Source organism: Lagopus leucura, unplaced genomic scaffold (genome assembly GCF_019238085.1).
Source record: "Lagopus leucura isolate 7727_CA_CO unplaced genomic scaffold, USGS_WTPT01 Super-Scaffold_100001, whole genome shotgun sequence".
Classification (NCBI taxonomy): Eukaryota; Metazoa; Chordata; class Aves; order Galliformes; family Phasianidae; genus Lagopus; species Lagopus leucura.
In genome coordinates this window covers 84,086,019-84,099,886 of record NW_024962262.1, presented here as the reverse complement: position 1 = coordinate 84,099,886, position 13,868 = coordinate 84,086,019, and the positions used below count along the sequence as shown (strand labels likewise).

The 13,868-nt window shown below is 40.8% G+C and overlaps 1 protein-coding gene and 1 long non-coding RNA gene across 5 annotated transcripts in view; one reads left to right on the top strand and one right to left on the bottom strand.

Moving 5' to 3' along the window:
• Positions 1 to 931: 931 nt before the first annotated feature.
• LOC122178367 lies at positions 932 to 9,554 on the bottom strand. 2 transcript variants are annotated; one of them, XR_006178299.1, is made up of 2 exons: positions 9,414 to 9,554; positions 932 to 4,163 (listed from the first exon to the last, which is right to left on the bottom strand). It is a non-coding gene; the product is annotated as an uncharacterized LOC122178367 (long non-coding RNA). The 2 variants fall into 2 exon arrangements; XR_006178298.1 differs by lacking the exon at positions 9,414 to 9,554 and adding an exon at positions 7,490 to 7,680.
• The window catches only part of GBE1 (1,4-alpha-glucan branching enzyme 1), a 146,575-nt gene continuing 142,015 nt past the window's right edge, over positions 9,309 to 13,868 (top strand). For all 3 annotated transcript variants that reach the window (XM_042868507.1, XM_042868506.1, XM_042868505.1), the window contains exon 1: positions 9,309 to 9,445. In XM_042868507.1, the coding sequence (XP_042724441.1) occupies positions 9,345 to 9,445 (101 nt within the window). In that variant the 5' untranslated portion in view covers positions 9,309 to 9,344. The remainder of the gene's footprint in view (positions 9,446 to 13,868) is intronic.

The window sequence follows — 13,868 nt, the reverse complement described above, 5'->3', positions numbered from 1 at the left end:
AGGTCCCTTCCAACCCGGGTGATTCTGTGATTCTGTGATATTTATTTGGTTACGCTTTAGAAGGGTATGTTCCTGAGGGATAACTTTATGTATTACTCCTCCAAACATGACTATATTCTGACTTCTGATTTTTAAATAGCTCTCACAGCTATAAGCTCTGCATATTTATGTCTGTGAATGACAGTATTTTATTTACATGCAGATACCATCTTCTTGACGATTTTATTTTCTTCGCTATCCAGGTTTAGAGTGTAAGACAAAAGAAATTTAAGCCCTTGCTGAATCTTCTCTAACATAATGGTTTTAAACTGAGACAGGGAGGCTTAGGTTAGATATTAGAAGAAAGGTTTTCACACAGAGGGTGGTGACGCACTGGAACAGGTTGCCCAAGGAGGCTGTGGATGCCCCATCCCTGGAGGCATTCAAGGCCAGGCTGGATGTGGCTCTGGGCAGCCTGGTCTGGTGACTGGCGATCCTGCATATAACAGGGGGATTGAAACTAAATGATTGTTGTGGTCCTTTTCAACTCAGGCCATTCTGTGATTCTAATGGAAAGTTGTCAGAGAATATTTAATATTTTTTACTAATGGAGGTAATTAAAAAAAAAACAAAAACAAAAAACCTCAAACTTTTTTGAAAAGAATAAAAAGAATAAAATTAATCAACCGCCTTTTGGTTAATACGCAAACATACACTCAAAGCAGTATATAAAAGTTATTAACCTGAAATGCATACTGTGCCCATTTTCCAACTTATAAAAAGGCCTTTTTTCCCTTAACTACTCAACTTGTTGTACAATAATTTGTTACAGAAGTACAACAGAACCTACCTCAGTTCATTGCAATTGTTCAGTGCTGAAAGAACTCTCAATGTTTATGAAAAATTCGTTGCCAACATACAAATGAAATTGTGTGAACGACAGGACAAATGCTAGAAGCCAAAATAAGTTAGATTTATTCCAAAGATCAAAACCTGGAGCAAGACAGCTGACTTAAGATAAGACCTGCAAAACATTTACAGATTTAAGAAAAACAGTGGGCAATGTGATAGTTTTTCTTAGAGTTGGCTTTTTTCTTTTTGAGAATATTAATGCTACATTCTACAGAAAGGAAATTAGAAAAACAAAACAAAAAACAACAAATGGCATTTATTTTTATATTCTTGGCAGAGTGGCTTTTTTACAGTTCTGAATGCCCATAATTCATTGTACAGAAAAGGAATGACTCCTTTTGCAACTCCTTACGATAACAAAGAAATATTTTGACATTTGCATCTCATACTTCACAGTTACATGCTTTTATCAATATGTGGTGTGATCATAGAGAAGTCATAAAGTCTATCTCATCTGTTGGCACAAGGCTCAATTTTCTTCTATGCAGATACAAATTCGTCAAGGAAAGCAGTGCAACAAGTCTTACTGTAAAACAAAGAATTAAAAGGACAAAACAAAACATTGAAACAAAGAGTGGTAAGTATGCAAGCAAGTAAAGAAAGGGGAATAAAAACGTAGTAGGCTGGAAAATGATAGATTTAATAAAGGCATTATTTATAAAATCAGAGCTAACATGAGAATTTTTAACAGGTGAAATTATGCTGGAGAAATCAGCTGAAAAGTTTTATTTCAAGAAGTATCATAAAAATCAAAACAGAGGTGTTCAGGAATCTTTCTATAATTCTCTTTCAGTCCCACACATCAATTTTAACATATGCAGGGAATGTCATAATGTGAATAACTTATAGTGCTAGAGTGGTTTCAACCTACTAAAGCGTTTATTTTTGGCAATCACAAATACAGAATTTAGTTTTTTTATTTAAAATGTTTATTTAAAAATACAAAGAATGTGTGAGGTACTTTACAGTGCTAAGAAAAGAAAAGAAATAAATAGCCGGTCTTGTTTTTTCCATGTCTAATACATGTCACTGTTAGTCAGCTCTTTTAAATGTTAGCTATCTCAGATGACTAAAGCTAGATTGCTATTCACCATGACTGTCTTTTAGAGGTGTGACTGGACTAACAATTTGATTGTACAGATCATGTTCCTTGAGGACTGGAGGTTTCCTGGATAGGAAGAAAGTAGTTAAAGCTCAAGAGAATTAGGTGTAAATACAAAACAAGTGAAAATGTGAGTGTATTTATTGAAATGACTATCAAATAAATAATTAGAACACAAAAATAACTAACATTTTGGCATTATGTAACACATTATGTAATTGTATGAATGCAAAGAAAGTTCTGGTGTGTACAGATAAATAATGTGGTATACTGATTCAGATATGCAAGCAATTTAAAGTAAGAGAAGCCAAAGAAAAATCAACATAAAATCACATACGTAATACTTGCCCTTAAGCTCTGCAGAGGAATATTTTATGTACAGAGAATGACAGTTCTTGGTTTAGAGAATGACTCAGCTCCCAGGATGGAATCCTTTGTGAGTTTTTCTTGTGCAAGTGTTGAAACAGAAGACAACATAAGAATTACTGAGGAAAGCTGAAAGATTGCACAGGCCAAGAAGCAATAGATAATTTGTGAACCGTACAAGCATTTCAGTATTTTAAATGTGCAGCTGAAACAGGGAAATAGGGAAAAAACAAACATTACTAATAATTTGGATAACAATCTTATCAGTGAAGAAATCTCACTATTCCAGAGACTCAGGGCATTCACTGGTCCATGAATTGTCAGATATCTTACCATTCATCTTACTGTGAATAGTTTGTATACTATAACAAATAAATAACTAATAAATTTTGAGCCCAGGTGACTCAAGATCACTGATAATCTGAGGAAAGAAGAGAAATAGTAGCTAAATCATTCAGTGATCTGGTTGCAGTTCACTCTGGGCAAATCTCTTTTAGATAGGTGTCAGTCTTTGTGGTGGATGCCAACTGCTGAAAATCTGAGAAAGAAAATGTGGCAGTTTGGCAAATTGGCACTAGGTGGACATTGTATGGAGGCCCAAAGATTGCTTTAAAAGCCTCTGATCATAGCCCTAGGTGATCAGAGATCTTTGTCTTTGCTACCTCTCATGACTCAGCTGAACAGAGACTGTTTTTCTTATGGCTTATTAGTAAAGGACAAGGCCACTGACAGGGGAACCAAGGCTCTGAGGACATGGTTCAGCAGGCATGGTGATGTTGACAGTTGGACTAGATGATCTTAGTTGTCTTTTCCAATCTTCATGATTCTATAATTCTGCGATTCTGAGGAAAGATAAAAACAAAACCAGTCCTCTGCTGGACATTCCAACTCTGCTCCTAGGAATTATCTAGGACCCTGCACCTAGGATTTGTCCACTTCTACTTTTTGAAGAAATAGATGAGGTGAGGAAACAGTATTAAGCAGGGACTAAATCTTTGGGATCCAGATTCTTTCAAAAGATCTAGAAACTGATTATGATGAGTGGATGCATAACACTGTATGAACTTAAGAAGGAAGACCAGAATTTGAATGATTATACCACTATGATGGTCATAAGCCAAAAGAAAGTAGAGACATAATAGAAGCAGAAAAAAGTTGTCAGACTCTTTAATGTTTTGTGCATGGCAACATAGTCGAAATTGACAAGCCTTGAATGTTTAAATACACAGATGTATTCAAGTAACTATAATGGATGGCCTGGAGTGTATTTAGTTTTAGGGCCTATAGATACCAGAACAACATGGAATAAGCTAGCAGCCTATATGAGGGGAGAAGAGATATCAGCCATCATAGATAGTAAGCAGCAAATTTGAAAATATCAAACTGAGCAGATGACTCAGAAGCTGTAACACCATTATTTTTATCAGTATTTACACTCATTCTTCTTAAGAAAATGTGGCAAAAGAGATATGACAAGATAAGATGCAAAAGCAAAGCAATCTATGCATATATGCACTGGTAGGAAATAGTGTAGCAAGAAAGCAGTTAAATTTAGCACAAACATGCAGATACAGTGAGGAAACTGGAAAAGATTCAATGTACTGGAACAGTATCTCCAACGTCTCTACTGGATTGCGAACTGAAGAGTGACATAAGGGAAAAGGCCATTCATACCTCTCAGCTGCAGCCAAAAAGGCTTATACTTCACCTTTGTAGACTCCAAATTACAATTTGATCATTGGGAAATGTCTACTGTCCTGATGGAACCAATGGACAATTGGAAAATGATAAGGTTGGATGTTGCCTGAGAAGAAAACATAATGCAGAAAGAATGAATACTGGCACAAGCTGAGATCTGTACAATTTAGGTTATTCTGATTAAGCAGACACAAGGAGAATGAAGTGTTAACAAAGAAGTTGAAATATGAAAGTAGTGGAAACCAGAACTGGTATGAGAACCCTGCTGTAGAAGCTGATCATGCAGAATGGGAGAAATATCTTCACAGAGTGGTTAGTTAAACTAAAATCAGAGATCAAATGTTTCTTGAGTGGAATTAGGAGACTGAATCCAATATCCAGGGAGAATTTTGAGAGATTAACAAAAAAACAAAAGAGATACCAAAAAATGAAGGGCATTTGAAACTGAGAAACATCAATGCATAATTCCAGCTGAAGTAGGATAACATTAACTCAGAAAACTCAAAATTAACCTTATATATGATTGTAATTAAGATCTCAAAACCATGGTAAAAAAAAAGTATGTTAAGTGCAAAGACTACTATTTAAAGTATAAATGTTTATCTGTTTGTTACAAAGATGAAACAAAAGCAAAACAAACAAAAAGAAATGGAGTATTACTGAGGTGATGTAATAACATGAAGTAAAATATTCTTACTAAGTAGTAATGAATCATAGAATCTTTTGAGTTGGAAAGGACCTTATTAGGTCCCTGAAAGTCTCCAAGGACGGAGCATCCACCACATCTTTGAGCAACCTGTACCAGAGCCTCACCATCCTTATTGTAAAAAACTTCTTCCTTATGTTCAATTTAAATCTCCCCTCTTTTAGTTTGAAGCCATTTCTCCTTGTCCTGTCACCACAGACCCTACTAAAGTCTGTCCTCTTCTTTATTACGGCTCCCCTTTAGACACTGAAAAGCTCCTATCAAGTTTCCTCAGAGGCTTCTCTTCTCCAGTCTGAACAATCCCAGCTCTCTCAGCCTGTCCTCACAGGGGAGGTGTTCCATGAGGACACCAGATCACAGCAATACTTCAGTAACATGAAAGCAAAAAGCAGCCATTAGCTAGAGCTTTCATGCTGCCAGAGTATGATTTTGGTTCTGTATGCTAAGTGCAAATAGCAGTCCTATCAAGAGCATTTAGTGGAATTTGACAATCTGAACTGGCTTTTTAGTAGTTTAGATTTCAGATTACTTTTGATCTTTAAAGATGTGTTGTTATTTAAAGCTCCTGATACCATAGGAAGTCAAAGGTAAGACCTAAAAAGACAACCTCAATGAATAATACATTTCTTAAAACAAACTGACAGAAAAAAAGCCAACAAAAACAAAACTCCCAAACCATAAACTAATTAAAGGATATACTAATGGACTCATGTAATGTTTGCTGTAATTTTCAAGGTTATATCCTTTATTCTTCCTAAGTAATTAATTAACAGTTGAATCCTTACAAAATCTGCAAAACTATGTTTTAATTAAAGAACTCTGACATGCTGCTGAGATTCAGCAACTGCACAACATTGCCCATTTTTCCTCCTGCATCTCAGCAGAGCCTTGGAAAGCTCAAAGGCAGGGATGAAGAACTTGTTTAATCTCAGTTGCCATTCTCTGACCTACATGTAAAGACCATGTAGATTAGTGATAATTAAGAAATGTATTGGATGTTTGCAGCACCCACTTTATACCTATACTGGAAGGAAAACACATTACCCTTAACAACTGCCATGTCTGTCTCTCTGCAGGCTCCAGCTAACACCATGTGGTGGTCTCTGGCCAATCTGAGAGCCACAATAGTGAGAAGAATTTGAACCAGTGCTTCAAAGAAAGAATCTTGTTCCTACGGTTTAGCATCTCGGTCTACTTTTGCAAGTAAAAGCAAAATATGAGAAAATGAAAATTGTAGTGCATCACATGAGTAGTCAGTTCTTGAATGTTCTTGAGTACAAAACTTTGATTTTTTTTTGAACTTTGTACAGAAACCACTCTAAGAATCGTAACTAGTTATTGCATAGCACTGCTATGCAACATTTTAAAGTATACACAACTTAATCATGAACATCCTTTGAAAGACTAATTTAAAGTGGTTTGCTATACTCTGTTCTTGGTGGTAACTGGGTGCCAGACACATGCCTCAGATGCCACTCCTTTTATATTGATTACTGTCCCCCAAAAGTGCAGTTATTACCATCCACCCCTTCTTCCTATCTCTACTGGCAGCTGCTATCTTTGTATGGATGTCAGACAAATATACAAACAAACATTCATCTACTGAGACAACTTTTATTGTTTCGAGTGCCCTTTTTGCCTCTAGGTAGAAGACTAAATGGCAATGTCCTCAGAGCCAAATTTGGCCTTAGAGTCTCAGCCAGATTGTGTTGGAATAGATGATCCCAGTAATATATGCCTTTGTGTCTTTGAGCAGGCAGATAAAATCACACCTCAGTTGTAAACTTGAACATGGACGGATACAAATAGAATGGTTATCCATTTCCTAATTCACAAGGTATTAAATATAGCACTTGGGGCTACTTGAAGAATTTAACTTCCTGACATTCAAGGATGCTTGGATGCGAGTCAGGATACTGTGTTATTTCTGCTTACAATCTTGCAAGCAAAGGTTAAGAAAGGGTCTTTGTCTCCAGGGAGCTAGAAGTCACAGCAATATTTCTACTGTTTACATAGATTGCTAATGCCAATTTATAAATCCCTCTCTTGTGCCTAAGCCAAATAGCTAATAATGGCACTCTGAACCTGTTGAGCTTTCTGATAATTAAGAAAACCAAACAGACTGTGCTCAAAATGAAGCTCCTGTTTCCTATGGTAGTATATTCAAAGACTGCAGGGATTTCCCCCTTCCTTCCCCTTCAGCAGCAGGCAACGTCTCCATTACAGCTGGAAGCCTCAAACAGCAGTACAAGTAAAATGTTAGCTATTGTGAAAAACAAGTTACTGGCTCTTGATTAACAGCTGGATTTGCTCCCCTTTTAGCTTGCCCCACAAGATAACTATGGGAATGGCAGAGACAGTTTGCAAAAGAAAACATAGCGTGCATAGCATGATGTCAGAAATAAGAGTTATTAAACTTTGGTTTAACACAGACAAGGGAATCACTGCTACACAGACAGTTCTGAAGCATGTAACAGGTTTTCAGTCCTGATGGAGACTGAAGAAATCACTGAGGGAGAAAAAAAAAAGAAAAAGAAATCCCATTGTAAGCTGGTTATGACAGGTAGCTCTGATGTTTAATGCCATTTATTTCACAAAACAAACAGAAACTGCTCAGGCCTTCTGATGGGGCAAATTATGTAACAATTTCACAGAATCCCAGAATCGTTTAAGGGGTCTTTGAAGGTCATCTAGTCTAAATCCCTATAATGAACAGGGGCACCTACCAGATCAGGTTGCTCAGAGTCCTATCCAGCCTAAACCCTGAATGTCCCCAGGGACAGGGCTGCCATGACCTCTTTGTGCAATCAGTTCCAGTGCCTCTTTTATGAAAAACTTAACTCTTACTGTAAAAACCTTCTTTCTTATATCCAGTCTAAGTCTCCCCTCTTTAATTTGAAATAATTTCCACTTGTCCTATCACAACAGAGCCTGCTAAAGTGTCTGTCCCCTTCTCACAGCCCCACTTTAGATACTGAAAGGCTGCACTCAGGTCTCCCCAGAGGCATCTCTTCTCCAGGCTGAACAGCCCCAGCTCTCACAGCCTGTCCTCACAGAGGAGGTATTCCATTCTCTGGATCATTTCTGTGGCCCTCCTCTGGATACCCTCCAATAGGTCCATGTCTCTCTTGTACTGAGGACTCCACGTCTGGTCACACTATTCCAGGTAAGATCTCAGCAATGTAGAGTAGAGGGGCAGGATCACCTCCCTCGACCAGCTGACCACACTTCTTTTGATGTACTTTTGATACAGTTGGCTTTCTGGGCTGTGAGGGCTCAATGCTGGCTCATGTCCAGCTTCCCATCCATCAGTCCCCCCAAGTCCTTTTCTGCAGGGCTGCCTTCCATTCCTTCACTGCCATCTTGTACTGATAAAGGGGGTTGCCTTGATCCAGGCGCAAGATCTTGAACATGGCTTCACTGAACCTCATGAGGTTGACCTGGATCCAATGTTCAAGGCTGTCTAGGTCCCTCCAGATGGTATCCTGGTCCCTCAGATGTGCTGGCCACACCACACAGCTTAGCATTTTCCGCAAACTTGCTGAGGGTGCACTCAATCCTACTGTTGATGCCATGGATAAAGATATTGAACAGCATTTGTCCTAGTTCTTGGATTTTTGTATGCATACTGCTGCAAGGAAGGAAATACAGTGTAGTTAAATGCGTACCATTTGATGAAACAAATAATTTTGAAAACTGTCACTTCAGCTAATTTTTGGAGAAGCTATAAATAATTGCTGCAGTTTGTTATAGGCTGTCACCTGGCAGCAGAATAGGAAGCCACTCTAAATCCAGAGTAAGCCAAGGCAGGGGAGACGAGTTACAAACCAAGGACAGAAATCTTGGAGACAGTCGTGGAAGCAGTGTCAAGTACCCTAGTGCTGGAAAGTTTATAACCTGTGGCTAAACAGTATTCAAAAAGAGGCCTGTAAATACACACTGTCAGTACGTGTATTAACAAAGCAATACTGCTCTACTGCTGGACGTTGGCCTACAGCCATGGTCAGGCTGGCAAAGAGTTGCCTTGGATATCTGGAGGCCTATTCAAAAATGAGACACGCTGATTGATAATCTGTCCTTCGTAATCTATCTGTGCTATTCAGCATTTACAGCTGCCTTAGGATCCACTAAACTCACTCTACTTTGTTCAAGCCTCCTCCGGCCCCTGCAAAGCAACACTCCGCCAAACACACGCAGTGTTTTATGAGAGCTCATGGATGCCGTCAGAGCCGCGCCGCTGCGCTGGGCTGCGAGCTGCCCAGCGCCCCGCCGAGCAGCGGAGTTATCTTTCTTAGCACTCGCACCCTGTACCCCTTAAAGAGCCCGGGAGTCGTCACCCGCAGCCGCAGCCTCCCACCCTGCCCAAGGCCGCGAGGCAAAAGGCGGGCGGGGAGTGGCAACGGAGGCGGGCGGCTCCCGGTCCCGGGGCTGCCCCCACCGGTGGGCGGCGCCGGGCGGTGAGAGGCAGTGGGCTCCTCGCCCGCCCCGATCCGAGACCCCCCCTTCCCTCCCCCCCCCTCCCCCCCCCAGTCTAGAGGTATATAGCGGCCGTGCCCGGCGCCACGGAGCCGTGGCGGCAAGATGGCCGTCTCCGGCACGCAAGGCCCGCAGGCGCCTAAGCTACCGGAGCTGCTGGAGCGGGACCCCTACCTGGCCCCCTTCGAGCAGGACTTCCAACGCAGGTACAGGCCCCGGCATAGCGGCGGACTAGACCTGCGCGATAAGTTGCGGGCTGGCAGGCGACGGCCGCCCGCCTCCGGGGGCGCAGGATCGGGCGGGGGGTGGCGGATGCACCCCTCCCCGCGGCGGTGGGCTGTCCCTGCGCCGGCGCGGCTCCGCTTCCGGCCCCGGCGAGGACAAGGCGATTTGCACTGCTGTGATGGTGGTGGGGCCTTACAGCCGGTGTGGCCTCTCGGGACGGGCAGGGAACGCTGCACGGGTACCCCAAGCGATGGGGGCGGCCGTCCCGTCCCCTGTGGTCTCTCTGGTGGCCGCAGCGTGGCTTCTGGCGTCTCGCTCGTTCCCCTTGGGACTGCCTGAAAGCGGTAGCGCTTCTTCACGCAGCCGGGGCGGGCTCGTTCGCGAGCTCATGCGCGTCGGAGGAGGGGAAGAAATGTGTTCTGCAGTTGTGGACGTAGTTAGTAAGGCCGCTGATGCTAATTAGACGTTCTTGCAGTCCAGTTGTGGTAACTTGTAAATAAACTTAGTCTCTTTCTTTCTGGTGTGTTCCTTCCTTCCAGCTCAGGTGTTAAGCTTGCAGCAGACCGCGCACCGTACTGGTGCAGGTCTCCCTCCAGTGTCCCTATTGCCTTTTCACGTCCTGTTTAGCTGCCACTAAATTCACAGTGTCAGCTTTCAAATGGGGTTTTGCGTTTTCTCTGCTACACCTCAATGCTTTCCATTTTGTTAGCAGTCCCCTAATAATCAAAAGTATGATACTAATGGCCTGTCCTCAAAGTCTGGAAAACTCTGCATGTGTGGCAGGGAGGCAGTTTGAGGTTTTATCATTATCTTGGCTTTTTTTTTTTTTTTCTTCTTTTTTCTCCTTGCTGTGTTATGAATAGTGTATTTGGTTTAGGGCTGCTAGGTATCCTGAGAGCTTCTGGCAGAGTAGTGGCATGGCTAGGTCTTGTAAAATGGAATTAAACTAAGTAAACTACTAGGTTAGCTTATAGCGCATTTTCTCCAACTGTAATCACTTAATGACTGAATAATGGAGTGTTTTGAGCAGTGATTCCTGGCAGATTTCTTACAACATTGCTGTAAGGCACCTGATTATTTTAGTAGGATGCCTGCATGTAGGAAGTATGTCTAGACAAAAACAAAACTGTTCATTAAAACAGTTTAGAAGCCCAGATGCACTTGCCATCTAAATGGCGCATTGTGAAGAGCAGTGTTTTTGCGTGATTGTGCTGAAAGAGTGAGTTTGTAGAACTGTTGTATTGTTTTTTTTTAGGTTTCTCTGTCTCACACACAGAGCTTCAGGTGATTCTGTTTGTCTCTTCTCTTAATGTCTTCTGGAACTGAAGCCATTCCTTAACAATGAAGTTGCTGTGGAAACCTGTAAGCTCATAATTTCTTTTTAAAGAGAAACAATTTCTGTGGCAACCTGTGATAAATAAAATGTCTTACTCAAAGCTCAGTCAGTCCAACTCTTCAGGCTATGGGAGAGAATGCCCAGGTGAAGGAGGCAGACCAAAATGTCTGTTGGTGTCCATGCAATACTTATCCCAGCTCCACAAACTGTGATTTGTAGTGTGTATAATAACTTCAGGTGTGCTTTTTATCAATAGCTCTTGCATCAGGAATGCTGGGGAGGAAGGAGTTTCATAGCCTAATTGTTGCTTGTGTAAAGAACTGGTTCTTTGGAGTGTCCTGGAGCTCCAGTGGTTTAACTCTCTGCTCTCAGATTCTTATGCTGAAAAAGGTGAACAACTCTGTTCGATTCTGCTGTGTCTTAAGATCCTGCTCAGTGTGTAGATTTGTAATCTTTGTTCTAGGCTCAGGAATCCTAATATGTTCAACTGGTTGTTAGAAGGCGACGTGTGTCTGTGCCATGTTTTCTGTGACTTTCCCTTGTGAAATGGGAATTAGAACTGAGAGCAGTCCTCAAGTTGCATATTGTATGGATTAATACTACGGTTAATACAGTTACATAATGATACTGCACTCATGTAACTAATCCTTCATGTGCAAGTGTGAAGAAAAATAAAACCTGGCAAGCTGTCTAGAGGCAGAAGTGTATTTACCTTTGGAGCTTCAAGTGTGTGTACAGAATGAAGTTGCACATAGTCTTGAATCCTAGTTATGGTGCATTTTTATGCCTCTGAAAGGATAGCAGTTATTTTAAGTGGTTGCTTAAATTTGGATCCTGCAATTGCAGGGCATATTATTGAGGAAACGAGTGGATTAGATATATCCCAAATGAAGTCGGAAAGGCGGTGATGAGGCAGCTGGGAGTATGTACTGCTAAGCAATACTATTAGATGATCGACTGTTAATTGCTTGCCTTGTGATCATAGCTAGGGAGGAAGGGCCAATTCTTAGCGTGCGTTGTAGAAATAGCAATCTTTTCAACATAGGAAAATTGTGCAGACATAATTACAACTCAACTCCTAGATGCTGAAGTTCACTGTTCCTTGTGAACCAACTGACTGGCCTTCCTACCTGTGCTGCTGATTCTGCCTCGCTTCCTCCTCAGTGGTGTTATTTTCCACTTGAACGGTTTAAACAACAATAAGACAGATAGCTTTCCAGCTCACAGGCTTGAGTTGTTGGTGGCAAAGGGGGCAAAACAGATGTGCTTGGCATCTTGCAGAAAGTGGAAATAACTAAAGCTTTTCTTGCTTAGGTTAGGAAAGCAAGAAAGGAAACAGACTTGGTGAAATACAGTGTGTGAGTACTTTCTGTGTAGTAGTCTAAATTTCTTTATAAAGTGTACAATAATGTTGAATTCAATATTTAAAAAAAAAAATAGGAAATCTTGTGGCTTACAGCTGTGTGTAACTGAGGAAAAATAAAAGCTAGAGTTTTTGACAAAATTAAAGATTAAAAAAAAAAAAACCAAACCACCACCATGTTGTTTCTCAAACGTGGTGGTGATATTTTTTTTTTTTTTTTTACTGTGTTTTGTGCATGAACACAAAAATAGTCCTTCCTTTGCCTTGCTTACTAACAGTAGAAGAGAGGGGGAAGAAAAGATTTGAGCTCTATTCCTGGCTGTGACATCAGCAAGCTGTTGACTCACCCTTTGGGCTTGAGTCTGCCTGCTATTTATCCATAGTGTCATCTTAGCCTGGATTATTGCTAGTGGAAAATTTCATAACTTTTTCTGTTTAAAAGACACACAGTTAACTTCATAATGATGGGCTTTTTCTCCTATTCAACACAGGGCTATTTCTGGTGATGGATCATGTTGTGCTGTGTTTTTGAAGATGCATTTTCGCAACCTCTTTGAGCAGCTTGTCCCAGTGTTTGGCTACCCTGACTAAATATTTTTTTGTCTTAACTTTGTAATTTCCCTTGCTGCAGTTTTGTCCTTTGTCTCAATTCTCTTTCTGTGTGCTGTGGGAGTGAGCTTCGCCCATTCTTTTCTCTTGACATTTCTTTTTCTACCTGTCCCTTTGGTAGCTGGGGACTGTAAGTTAACATCTGCCATCCACACCTCCCTAAGGTTAGCTTTTTCTTCTTTGGTCAGAAGCAACCACCTCCCATGATTCAGAAATAGTTGCCTAACATGACTTTTAAGATTGTACCTGTGTAATTGAAATGATCGTAGATGATATTCATTTTTCACATCTATTTGGACATGAATCAAAGAATTGTTAACGTTAGACTAGAATCACTTCGTCTAGTCCAACTGCCGACCCATCACCACTATGTCCCCTAACGATATCTCTCAGTGCCACATTTACCCTTTTCTTGAACAACTCCAGAGACTATGACTCCCATCACCTCCCTGAGCAGCTTGTTCCAATGCCCTTACCATTCTTCCTGAGAAGACATTTTTCCTAATATCCAGCTGTGAATTAGTCATTTAGTCATTGCTAAAAGGGATGTCTTCTGCTTATGTAATGTGTTCTGCCTCTGAATTCTTTCAAGCTAGTAGTTAGATGAAATGAGGCCAGTGGTGCAGCTAGGATAAGATGTATTTTGTACACAATTTTGCGTACAGCCATTTAGGTGTGCTTGCTGCAGACACTCTTGATATCATTGTTCTTTTGTTTATGCAGAAGATACATTGTGTTTGAGGGGGCTTTAAGTCCTGATAAGCAGGCATTGTCAAAGCTATCTACTAGGGGTATTGCTTAAAGTTGTTGGCACTGAAATCTAAGCAAGCCTTGATTTTATGATCTGTATGCTGATGCTGCTGAATTCTTCTTTCAAGCTATGTTCTGCCACATTAGTAGTCTGTGGTCTCTGAACTAGTGTTCTGCATTGTTTCTCAGGTGACCTCATCAAAATTTTTATTGCCAAGTACTGTTTGCTCTTACATTCAGAGCTCTTTATAGATAGTTCTACTTGAGCGTATCTTGCTATTTCTTGCTTAATTGTTGCTGTAAGTAGCTCCAAATAAAAAGTGTCTAAAATGAACTAAGCTACATC